General features: G+C 34.1%; 1 protein-coding gene across 1 annotated transcript; it reads right to left on the bottom strand.

Moving 5' to 3' along the window:
• Positions 1 to 847: 847 nt before the first annotated feature.
• On the bottom strand, positions 848 to 11,472 carry LOC110599685 (protein S-acyltransferase 24). Its single transcript, XM_021736210.2, has 13 exons — positions 10,934 to 11,472; positions 8,208 to 8,348; positions 6,457 to 6,569; positions 5,593 to 5,672; positions 5,321 to 5,484; positions 4,005 to 4,143; positions 3,751 to 3,850; positions 3,269 to 3,326; positions 2,900 to 2,977; positions 2,675 to 2,773; positions 2,177 to 2,255; positions 1,906 to 2,054; positions 848 to 1,686 (listed from the first exon to the last, which is right to left on the bottom strand). Exons 1-13 carry the CDS (start codon positions 11,210 to 11,212, stop codon positions 1,177 to 1,179), a joined length of 1,989 nt encoding a protein of 662 aa, XP_021591902.1. The 5' UTR covers positions 11,213 to 11,472; the 3' UTR covers positions 848 to 1,176.
• Positions 11,473 to 12,209: the final 737 nt, after the last annotated feature.

Genomic DNA, 12,209 nt, shown 5'->3' with positions numbered 1-12,209 from the left:
ATTACTTCATTGAAGTTCTATCAAATTGGAGCTAAACTCCGGTTTAATTTTTATAAACTTAAGTCAATATTAATAAATTCAAAATTAAATCATATAAAAAGAAAAAAAATCAAGTCAAGTTTAACTTTGAATAAACTAAATTTTAAATAAGTAACGTGTTATAACTCAAATAAATTTTAAATTTAAAATAATAAATTCAATAATAAATAATTTTAGTTAGTCAACATATGAACCTATCAAATACACCAAACCCACAAGTCCCAATAAAGTCAATATAAATAAACTCAAAGTTAGCTCAAAATTAGCTAATTTATTAAACAAGTTTAAAGCTAAAATTTATATGGTTAAATATATACTTATATCCTTATTTTTTAACACTTTTATTTATTAAACATTTTAACTCTTGTATTCTAATTTTCAACACTTTTATTTATAAATATTTTAACTTTTGCATTTTTATTTTTAATATTTTTATTTATCAAATATTTTAACTGTGATCTGATAAATATTAAATTTTTTTAAAAAAAATTACTTTCAAACATAACTTATCAATTCATGATTTTAATATTTTTTAATTTAAATATTAATCAGACTACTATTAAAATTGAGCTGTAATGAAAAAAAAAAAATACTAAAATACAGATACATTCAGCCAATTTCTTTCATTTAGAAAGACAACTAGCCCATCGAAGAGTCGCTCAGGCTCACTTACGGGCCTCATAAAGACTCTGTCCCACCGATTAACTTATCAACATTAACCGGAGAGACAAAGCAAAAGATTATTGCGGGACTAGCCATTCATATGATTATCATAATGTCCAGAAATCTACAAAGAGTGGGGCAAGGGTAAAGGTTTCAAGTTTCTAATATGATATTTCATATTCAAATTGGATGCCAAGTAACAAGAAGAGAAACCACCAAGAATATAAGCTGCCAAGAGGAAGAAGGGCAGGGGCCCACAGTTGTTTAACCCGCTTTCCCTCAATTTCATAACTGAATGCCAAATCAGCCATGAGCACCGAGTCACTGACTGCCACTATCACCTTCTAATCGAGTAATATTTTGTACATGATTAAACGCCTCTGGAGGCCAAAAATATCAAACAATCAATTAACTTACAAAAACTAATGATACAATACACATCAGTTTCAGCTTCTACCACTCATTCATACGTCATCATGAAGCTGCAACAGCACGACCAGTGCTCCGTCCAAGACCAAGACCCAAACCCAGGGGAATGCTATCCGTTTTGGATTTTCCATAGCTATGGTTATGGTGGCTGTGGTTGTGGAGGCTATGACTCTGGCTGTGGCTGTGGCTGTGGTGGCCGTTGCTGTGAATGTGGTTATTATGGCTGCAATGGGAAGAATGGTGATGGCCACCCTGATGGCCTTTCATGTCTGAATTTACATTAATGGCAACATGGTCATTGCCATTGATGTGATGAGAATGGGCGTCCCCATTTTGTGAGTTCAAATTCCTTGTCATATGCGTCATCCCAATCCCCTCGGAATGTTCAGAATCTTCAATATGCTCCACATCTTCATTGTAACCCAATATCAAGAAATCTGAACAATTCTTTCTGATGCCGTGATCATATGGGTTTCTAAAGCGACCACCTGGGCCTCTAAGATAGCTATAACGCATTGCATTTGCCATTTCATTTGTTGTTATATTGCGAGATATCTGTTGCGGTACAAGAAAGGATTCAGCAGTTGTTGAAGGAATAATGCAATCACATTTAAGTTGATAGGTAGGGCACAAGTTGGACAGAAATGGAACAAATAATTAACAAAATGAAAGTTCAATAACAAAACAATCCTCCTGCAACAATATATATATGTATTTTTATATTTATAAATATATAGATAAGCACACAATAGGAATGGAGGATTATAGCCATACCTGAGAAGCTTGCACAACAGTTAATACTGCTACACCAAAGAACAGGAAAAAATCCACAAGCAGAAAAGAAATAGCACCAATATGATGAGTTCCAGCATGGTTTATCCATGCTCCGAATGTAGAGGGAGCTGCAGGATCTGTCAGAACTCCTATATCCAGAAAATTATTTTCTATCAGGAAAAAAGACAACTACCAAAAACATTTAGGGGAAAACTTGACTATAAAAAGTAGTTAAAGGAGGTTTGAATTCAATAAACAATTAGGCACATACTTGCAAGAGCTATTGCACCAGTAATCAACATTGCCAAAACTTCTAGAACAAGAAACATAAAGAAATCCCGTTTGTTTTTCTGCATCAGGAACAGAAGACAAGTGATGCTGATTAACATGATAATGTATCAATCTTTTATATGAAGCATGAAAGTAAATGGTATAGTTTGACCGAGGAGAAATCTCAAGCCATATGTGGTAAACAACAATGTAACCCTCCAGCCATAATATCATAGAAAATTATTTCAAAGGAATACCAAACAGCTATGCATTGTGAATAGGATGTTGACCATCAACTTATCAGGCTGAATTCATACTAATGGCCAATGAAATCAAACAGAGTTTCATTCAAAATTGCATATTTTTTTGTGAAGATAAATTGTAAATTCTCCTTGTCATCAAAATATCAAGTAGAAAATTATAGTTAATCATGCATTCAACAATGCATTTGTGACTTGTCTATGAACTAGGATATGATCATTCAACATTGCATACAAACCTTGCCAACGCAATTAGATACCCAAGGGCAATGATGATCAAATTGTTCAACACAGCGGTCGCATGTGGAACAGTGCTTTGCCCGAAGAGGTCTAACAATCTGGTCATAGCAAAATAAAAAATCAAAGTAAGGAAAACTAAACATAACCCTGAAATAGGGAGAACAACATACCATAAGAGTAGCTATAAATAGGCTGCAAGGATCAAAGATCAAAATATGCAGTACCTTGCATGTTGGACAGAGTTGAGACCAATTTCCAGATAGCAAAGCAGGATTATTTATCTCAATCTTCAAAAGAGGTTCCTGACACAAAATAATATAAAAACATTAACAAATAATTAGAGAATTTATAATGACTTCTTTGCCCCCAATTCTGCAAGGGAAAATGAAAAGACCAGCATGAATTAGACAAAAGAAATGAACAAAAGAGAATAGACGTGTCTTTTATGGGTGATATGATAAAGAAACAAAAGAAAAAGAATGCCATTTTTTTATGCAGGTAACTGTTGAGGATTGGAGGTGGAGATGAGTTTAGGTCATGAAGGAATGAACAAAGTTATAAAACAAGCTTGGTGTAAGAAGATCGAAACGCACATCATCTTTCATGCTTTGTGGGTCATGCGCATTCATTCTTATGAAACCTGGATCCTTCCTGCAAAAGAAGGGGAGGAAAGACACAGAGAAAGAAATAGCATCAAATGAGATTAATAATATCTCATGTATAGGAGAAAAAGGGGGAAAATTTGCAGAAATAAAAGAACTGGAAAACTTCATTTTCTTCTCATCAGTGTTATAAATCTGCAAAATTTATGTCTCCAAGTGTGTCCAGTCAAATGCCACTGTACTGTTGACCCAACCAATGGAAACTGCTTAGCTAATAGCACTGTACCACACTTTAGGATGTTTAAATAATTATTGCCCTTTCTAGCGTGTGAGTATATCTGAAACCATTTGGTAGGAAGGAATATGCATCTAGTATGGGCCAGATACACCAAGTGGAGAAACTTATCTAACTTACATAAAGTTGAAATACATTTCCTTCAAAACAGAGAGTGAAAGGGAACCACAGAGTATACCTGCTACATCTATAAAACATAACAAGTCCAGCAGTTGCTAGGAAAACACTCATCCAGGCAAGAAGGCCAAATCCAGCTGTCAGCTTTGGTAAAGTAGGATCTGTGGCCATAGTAATTTACAAAAAAAAAAGCAATTAAAAATTCATTTTAAAAAATAATAACAAATGAACAAAGAAGAAAGCTAGAGAACATATAGGAAGTGCAATCTTGATGATTCAAGCTGAGGTCTGTAGTGAAGGGATAAGAATAAATACCCAAGATCACAGAATTAACATAGGTCACCAAGAGTAGTAGTATTATAGACCAAAGTACAGGAGCAAGTCCTAACTTTGAGATACGTCCCAGGCGGCTGTTCCCATCACAACGTTTGTCAAGCAACCTCCTAGCATTTCCCTGCATTATCATATTTATTTAGAAAAAGGATTTATATAAGGTTACATTTTAGCAATTTATATACGAACCGATATCCTAAAAAATGCATGGAAAAAAACAAATGAGAACATACTATGACCAATAAAAATAAGTGTCACCTCAGGAACACAGAATAGCATGTTATTTCACACTTTGCATTTCTCACCAAAGACTGTACTTTACCCATAAAACCACCACGAATCGAGGGTGGTGATTAGCTCGAAAGAGAATAGAAGTTACTTGGAAACAGCATACTTCACATAATGCATAGTTAGTTTCTTCCACTCTTCACTTTATTGAAACTTTGCCAGATAACAATACTTGGACATGTGTACCATACTTCTTTGCTTCCAAATTCTATGAAAATTTTGGATAATTGGATGCTCCTGATGTGGAGAATAAAGTTTTTTTTTTTTTGGAAAACAGGAAAAAGACATAAGAAAAGCAACAACAGAAGGAAAGTTGAAAATGCAGAACTTTTAAATGTGCAGAAATTCCGGCAGTGTTAGAATGCAGAATTTAAAATGTGTAAAATTTCCAGCAGCTAAAATTGATTTATATGCATGTTTTTGTCAGATATTCCTGTCAGCAGATTTTGTAAAGATTTCTGTGGAATATTATATCAAAAATTTCTTCCAAGTTTGGGAACCTTTTTTCATTTTTGTGATTTCATCAACCTACCGTATCATGTTCTAGTCTTTTTCCCCATTGGGTTAGGAGCCTAAAAATTCTACATAATGTAACTAATGTGTTTTTTGAGTTTTGATTGAATAAAATTCCGCCAAAAATTCTCTTAACTTTCACTCTTGCATGTGGAATCAGAGTTTGTTCTTTCTTTAAGCTACACTGTGGTATGGCCCCATATTCAATATCTTCACTTCAGTTCAAGCAACATAAGAGGAGCCAGTGATCCAAGCACCTTTTCAACATAAGTCCTGCTATCATGTAGAATCTTCCAATTCAACATAATCAACATGTTCTAAGATATGCCGTGGAACACACAATTTGAGGTATAAGACAATTCTCTTCCAATCATTACATAAATTAAGTTGTTAAATATTTTAATTTGGCAACTAGGAAATTAATAGAAGAAGAAAGTACAAAAACATTTGCACCAAGACATGACGCATCCATCAAAATTTGGTTATAGAGAACCTACAAGGAAAAAAGCAACTTGTCTGTGATTCTTGTCAGAAGCAAGCTGGGCTGGTGTAAGGCCAGTGTTATCAGTCACCATTAAGTCTTCTTTCTTGCCTGCCTGTACTAGTACTGTGCATGCCTCCAAGTTACCCCTAATCGCAGCCCAATGAAGAGGAGTGCAACCTGCAAACAAATATGACAGAAGTGTATAGCAGCATGAAATTTGTCATAGATCACACTACCATAGGCTAAATGAACTTGTATTAAGAAATCAAAATATTGAGCGTGTACCCTCTTTGTCCTGTCGTCCTCTATAAGCATCCAGAAACAACAGAAGACGTATACAATCAGCAAAACCTTTATAAGCAGCCCTAAAAATCTCCAAAAAGAAACAAATAAACAATATAAAAAAAAATCATTATCTTAATTGACTACGGACAATATGAAAAATCATTTAGTTCAGCAACTATTTAACGTAACCAAAAAAGAAAAAAAGAAAATGAAATGAAATGAGATGATTAGACAACCTAAATGCTAGTAATCATTTTTTTCTTCTTTTTTAAGCAGCTAGGCTATATATGTCAGATAATCTCTTGATCAATTCATCCAAGGTGTGACTGGGATTCAAACATGTCTCTTGAGATGATAACTTGAAGTTTTGCCACACAGGTTATGGTAATAAACAGTTCACCAATAATCACTCAATTAACAAGACAATCACAAAAAAATAATGGATTATGAGACAGCAACTTTATAAAGGATCATGATGTCTTTCTATGGGATCAGTGATCTATTAATTAGTTCTTGTTGTGGTGCACAATTTTGTGGAATGTAGGTAGTGCTTATGGTTGATTCGATAAGAGATAGATAGATAGAGAGGGGATTGAAATAAAAAATAATAAATGAGGCTTTTATGAGTTTCACATATTCAAAGTGTACACAAGAAATACAATAAGTTGAAGGACCTAAATGCAAAATCATAAAAATTAATAAATAACATTCACAAACTAGGTGCACTGTTTTCAATTTTAGAACATCACAATTGTACATAAATAATTAAACAGTGTAAATCAAGCAAGAAAATATATAATTTAAAAAAAAAAGCATCAGTCTTTTCCATGATAAGATAAAGGTGTGGTGGAAGTTATCATGTACCAGTGTAAAGGGCTTCTTCCATCATTATCAGGAACATCAGCGTCAGCATTCCATTTTGAGACAATGTGATAAAGGAAAGCTGTCTGACCATATTGAGCTGCAACATGTGTTGTCTGCAATTATGTGAAATTAATAATTGTTACTTTGTCATCCCAAAACAGGCAAAAACACTTGCAGATTACAGTAATTAATATCTGAAATTTTATAGCAAAATAAAACAAATACAACAGAAATAATGAAATTATGCACAATGAATAGATCAGTTCTAAACAGTTGTTTATTTTTCATGCTCGGCAGCTTTACTGGATTGAACTACTTATATCAAACAAATGCTTGAATTTATAGTTGACTGTTCTCAGTTTTTAGTTATTAAAGGCGCACAAGGAGCCCCAGGCTCTCGGCACAACGCCTCAACACCCTCCAGGCGGGCGTCTTTGCTGAGACGAGCCCAGGCGCGCCCCAGCTACATCAGGCAATCCAAGTCATCGTATCAAGAGAAGAAGAAGAAGAAGAAGAAGAAGAAGAAGCAATCCAGAAACCAGGGATGGGCAGAAGCAAATCCAGATTCTTTCTTTTATTTTTCATCTTTTCTTCTTCTTCTTTTCATCTTGCCTTTCTGCTTTTTCTTGAAAACATCATCTGGGTATTTTGGTTTTCTTCTCATCTCTTGCTTCTTTCTTCTTCTTTCTTCTCTTCTTGTTCTTCTTGCCATTCCACTCCTTGAAAACAATCTGCCCATCCTGGTTTTTCTGCTACTTGAAGTCGAGATTTACTCTGCTTTTTGTGGTCCTTGGCTTATGCGCTTTTCACTGCTTCTACAGTTCAGTTCAGCTCAGCACTAATCAAAGGTGCCACCTGTAATATAAAACATGCAAAAGTGCCTAACCCTGCTGCTAACCACTAATAAATTTTCAATTTTCATGTATTTTTAATTCTTTTTATGAATTAAATGTTAAAATCATTTTTATATAAATATATAGTTCACAGTAAATTTATAAAATTCATATAAAATAATCTGAAAACTAAATACACAGTAACATGTAAAATGTTAATTCACTGGATAATTAAGATTATCATTTTTAATATTATATCTTATTAAAAAAATAATGCAGTGCATTTAGTGATGATTTTCACACAATGATGATAGTAACAGTGCAATAAAATAGCAAAATGTAATGAAACAAATAATAAATATTTTTATTTATTATTTTTGTGCCTCGCTTCACTCAAGCCGGCGCCTGTGCTTGGCTCCAAGATCCCTTGGTGCCTTGAGCCTTTAATAACTAATAGTTTATCATCCTAGCTTCTCCAATTCACTTACTCTCTGTAATTGCATCAATTTGAGTTAGAAGACATGGTCAAAAAATGAAAGCTGCAAAAGCCGGGTAGATAGCATATGCTTGTATGAACACTAGTGTGCAAAACATTCCTAAAGTTTTGGGATAAATTGCAATATTCATTGATTATGTACCTTACAAATTGTTTGGTATATCATGAAGCAATGCATGTACAATCAAAATGCTTCTGGAAGTAGTCACCCAAAAACTAAGAAGTTTTAAACAATGACATGATCCAGGTCAATGCATGCACAATCTAAGACAATGCATATAAAATCCAGTTTGTGGTACACGTATCAAATTTAGAACATGTGTATTTACTGCACATTTCTAAATTTTAACTTAACAAAGAAATCAAATAAAACCATGTTCTCTCCCTTGAATTAAGTATATTTATATAATGAAATAACCCACCTGATAACCATACATATCAGCAGCAGCTACTTGAGCACCCTCTTGGAGTAAAAGCTCCGCCACTTGGATTGCACCCCGAACTGCACTCCAGTGCAATGCTGTCTGTCCAGTATGATCTACTGCATTTACATCTCCTCCATGCTGGCAATTAGAGTATCCAGTGATAAATCAGTTTAACACTGAATTCCTCAAATTACTAAGGTCTAGATAAAATATATAAATTTACATCAGTATAAAATCCTAAAATCACTAGATTGAAATTGTCACTTAATCAATAACAATATTTTGCATACAAATATTAACAAGGGCACACTTAATGGCCTTTGTAAGAGGTAATCAGCTAACCTCTATCTCCTCAATTTCTTGCACTCAACCTTTCATCAGCAATCAATCATCATAAACCATGTAAATAGAATTACTCCTAAAATCTAATTCAGCTATCAATGTTTCAAACTCACCTATATAATTCAATCTACCACTGAAAACCTCCTCACTCCTCAGTGAATTATGGTCAATTTTGGACTTTAATTATTCCCCAGGATTTCAATTTTATGTGCATGAAAAGCCTTCTTACCTGAGAAAGCTGGTTTACAGGTTACAAGACGAACAAATTTCACCCACTGTGCCTCTACTCTCTCAACATTGATCCTTATAACAGCTTTATCTCTGAACTTAACTTGTAATATAAAACTCCATGAACATCCAATAAGACTACAATACAACTTTTGTAACATACTGATACAGATGATTAGCAGCTGGGCCATAACATAGCCAGGCAAGCTAAGGGTAGATTCCAGGAGAAAAATCATTGGAGAAATATCTGGAAAAAGAGAGAGGGTTCCGAAGAATATTGTGCAACAGAATCACAGCAGGCAGGGGAAATAGTGCACAGAATGAAAAGAATTTAAATAAGAGTGTAGCTGAATGAGAAGGAAAGAAGAGAGTTAGCTAGTATTACAGCTTTAAGGCTTGGTGCAGAAGGATTATTTTCCTCTGCATTTCTCTTTGTATTGAGTTTATGATTAGAAGTTAAATACTATCGCAGTAGCTCTTGACTGTTGATTGTGTGTTTGGTTAATTTCCTTGATCAATTTTCATTATAACAAGTTCATAACTCTATTAAATATCCAAATCACAAAACCGACGAGGCAAGGAAACCATTAAAGAAAAAAATGATTTCTCTCTCTACCATATCTCTTTCTCTCCCAGTCCCATTCTCTCTCTCCCATTCTCTCTCTCCCATTCTCTCTCTGCCCCTTTGCCACCAATTCACCCCCAATAAACCGAACAAAACCCATAGTAGAATAAATTTTGGCAGCAGCAAGGGAGCTTTTGGATTTTTTTTTGTCTTCTTCCTCAACACAAACTCAATGCCCTAGCTGATACCAATCCAATCTCCCCAGCTAAGCTGACAGCCTGACAACTCCAATGACATCACCCACCCCTTCACCACTTACTTAAACGTCTACATCCAACTTTGTCTTTCTCGACAAGTCATTCACTACTCGATCAAAGCAGACAGCAAAGTTCTATGATGCTAGTCATGGAGGCCAACTCAGTAGGTAAGCTTGTCAAATTCCCACATTGGTTTGGATAGGGTAATATGCCACTCATGAAGGCTCCATCCAGTAAAGTTTTTTAAATTAGTATTTAATGTTTCGACCTAATAGGTAAACTTGTTAAATTCCAATGTGGTTTAGTAGAAGGTAATGTGCCTCTTATAAAGGTCTTGTTTGGTATCGATTTTTAATTTAGTGTTTAGAGGTTGAGAGAGTATATCATGAAAAATTACTTCTCCTATCTTTTGGATTACCACTATTAGAACGACTAATAATTGCTAAAATAGCTACAGCTACTAAAACATATCTTATATTGCCGAACAAGGCCAAAGCCTTAGCCACTCCTTCCTTGAGCTAACTTCTGGGAGAGTTAAGTCCAGCTTATTTTTTAAAAATAGCATCAGAGCCTCTCATCCAAGTTTGGCCTTCTAATATTTTACAGTCCAGGTGTTTGATCTTGAGTGCGAGAGAGTGTTAAATTCCCATGTTGGTTTGAAATAAAGGCAATGTGCTCCAAAAAGCCTTGGGCACTCCTCTGGTGGGCAGCAGGACAAGGGGCCATAAAGCAAAGACAAACGCAAAAAATAGGACTTTGGGGTGGGGGTTTTTTTTTTTTTTTTTTTGGGGGGGGGGGGGGGAGGAATTTTTTTTTTCTTTCTTTCTTTCTTCTGCCTAGTCAACTTGGTAACCAGAAGACTAGCAAAAATAAGTTACAAGACTTGATTGTTAGCTAAATCGATGTGTTATAAATTGAAGTAGGAGATAACATTGTTATAAAAGTCACCATGCTGTACACCGTAAACCAACTCTCCAGGCAGGAAGTAATTTCATCTGTACTAAATTGGAGAGTTAGAAAGGTCAAATCCGAAAGCTGGTGGATGAAATTTACCCTGTACATTAAGTTCCAATAAATTTCAAGCACAGTACTCAAATTGAATCCAATAGATAGCCAAAACGTAAACAGTATAAGACAGAGCAAATCCAATATAATTTAACTAATCAATATCCAAAGCCTCAGTCGCATACTAGCAGAACGAACTATATGACATAACCCATTGGATAACCCCCAAAAATACTTACTCTATTAACCAAATGAAAAAAAAAAGTTTAAATGAAATGAAATCAGAAAAAGAAAAAACTACATTACATGGAGGGATAAAAGGATACCTCGATGATATACTGAGCAGCAGCAGTCCGATTATTCAAAGCAGCCCACTGTAACGCGAAGTATCCGAGGCTATCAGGCTCGGAAACAGAGCAACCCTCACTCTCCACCAATCTCTGAAGCTTCTCCAAATCCCCATAGGCAGCGGCGGTGTAAACATCGTTCCTCAAACTCTCCTCGCCAACAACGCCACCATTAACGATCCCATTGGCTCCATTAACAGAAGCCGATTCAGCATTATTAAATTGGACCTCCTCCACCACCTCGATCTCCGATGACATCTCTTGTGCAATAAATTGGTAATAAACAGCGAAGGAGGAATTAGGATTGATTTAATGAAAAAAAATTGAAATTGGAATCAAATTGGTAAGGGAATGGGAAGCCTTAGGGTTTTTCTTCAAAGGAGAGGGAGGAAGAGAGAGAGAAGCTTTGGAGTTGGGTCGTTTAGGCTTCCGTGTTGACTGGAGGATTATACATAGGCGATAAAGGAAGCCATCGCAGAGAGGGGAAGCTATATTTCCTGTGAATGTCCGGACCTAGACATTTCCAAACTTCACTGTTCTAAATATTCTTTGGATATTTTGGTATTTTTCCACGTTGTAGATTTTTCATTTAAAAAAAATTCTTCTTACTTTTTTAATATTTGCCCTTTCTTCTTTTTACTGCAAACTAAAATTTGCATTACATGCTTGTCATTAGTACAAAAAGGTTTATTCCAATAAAAAATATAACTCTATCGATTGATATTATTGTTAATTTGATAATAATAAATTTTTTAGATAAAATTTAATTATTATATCGGTTAATAATATTTAATTAATAAATAAATAATGAAAAAAAAATTAAAAATGTGAAAATAAATATCAAATATAAATATAATTCAAATTTTAATCTTTTATAATATGATAGTCAATAAATTATAAAAAATATTATGCACGATAATAAAATTAATTTCACACATAATAAATTAAAAACTCATAATATATGTCAATTTAATAGCTAATAGAATAATATATATTCATCGTACTCGCACAGTAATACTATATATAATTCTGTCAGCATTATATTAATTCAGTTTTTCCCTTCACTTTGTTTAAACAAAGTAACTTTAAAATACATCAAGGGAAATGTTCAACATATACTCAATATATAAAAAATAAATTAATTGTGAAAGTATGACTACAAATATATTAATATTTTAATAAATTTGATTTTAAATTAATGATATATTTCCATTATTCTAGAAGGCCAAATGTAAATATGTTCATTAAAATAGTG

The sequence above is a fragment of the Manihot esculenta genome, chromosome 14 (genome assembly GCF_001659605.2).
Source record: "Manihot esculenta cultivar AM560-2 chromosome 14, M.esculenta_v8, whole genome shotgun sequence".
NCBI classification, from domain to species: Eukaryota; Viridiplantae; Streptophyta; class Magnoliopsida; order Malpighiales; family Euphorbiaceae; genus Manihot; species Manihot esculenta.
Note: the sequence above shows the minus strand (reverse complement) of the source record. Positions and strands in the feature narration are given on the sequence as shown.

Coding starts and splice junctions, on each gene's coding strand:
- LOC110599685 (XM_021736210.2), bottom strand. CDS start 11,212: ATGTCATCGGAGATCGAGGTGGTGGAGGAGGTCCAATTTAATAATGCT. Junction 5,485..5,592: donor AGGACGACAGGACAAAGAGG/GTACACGCTCAA, acceptor ATTTGTTTGCAG/GTTGCACTCCTCTTCATTGG. Junction 2,055..2,176: donor TGGTGCAATAGCTCTTGCAA/GTATGTGCCTAA, acceptor TTCTGGATATAG/GAGTTCTGACAGATCCTGCA.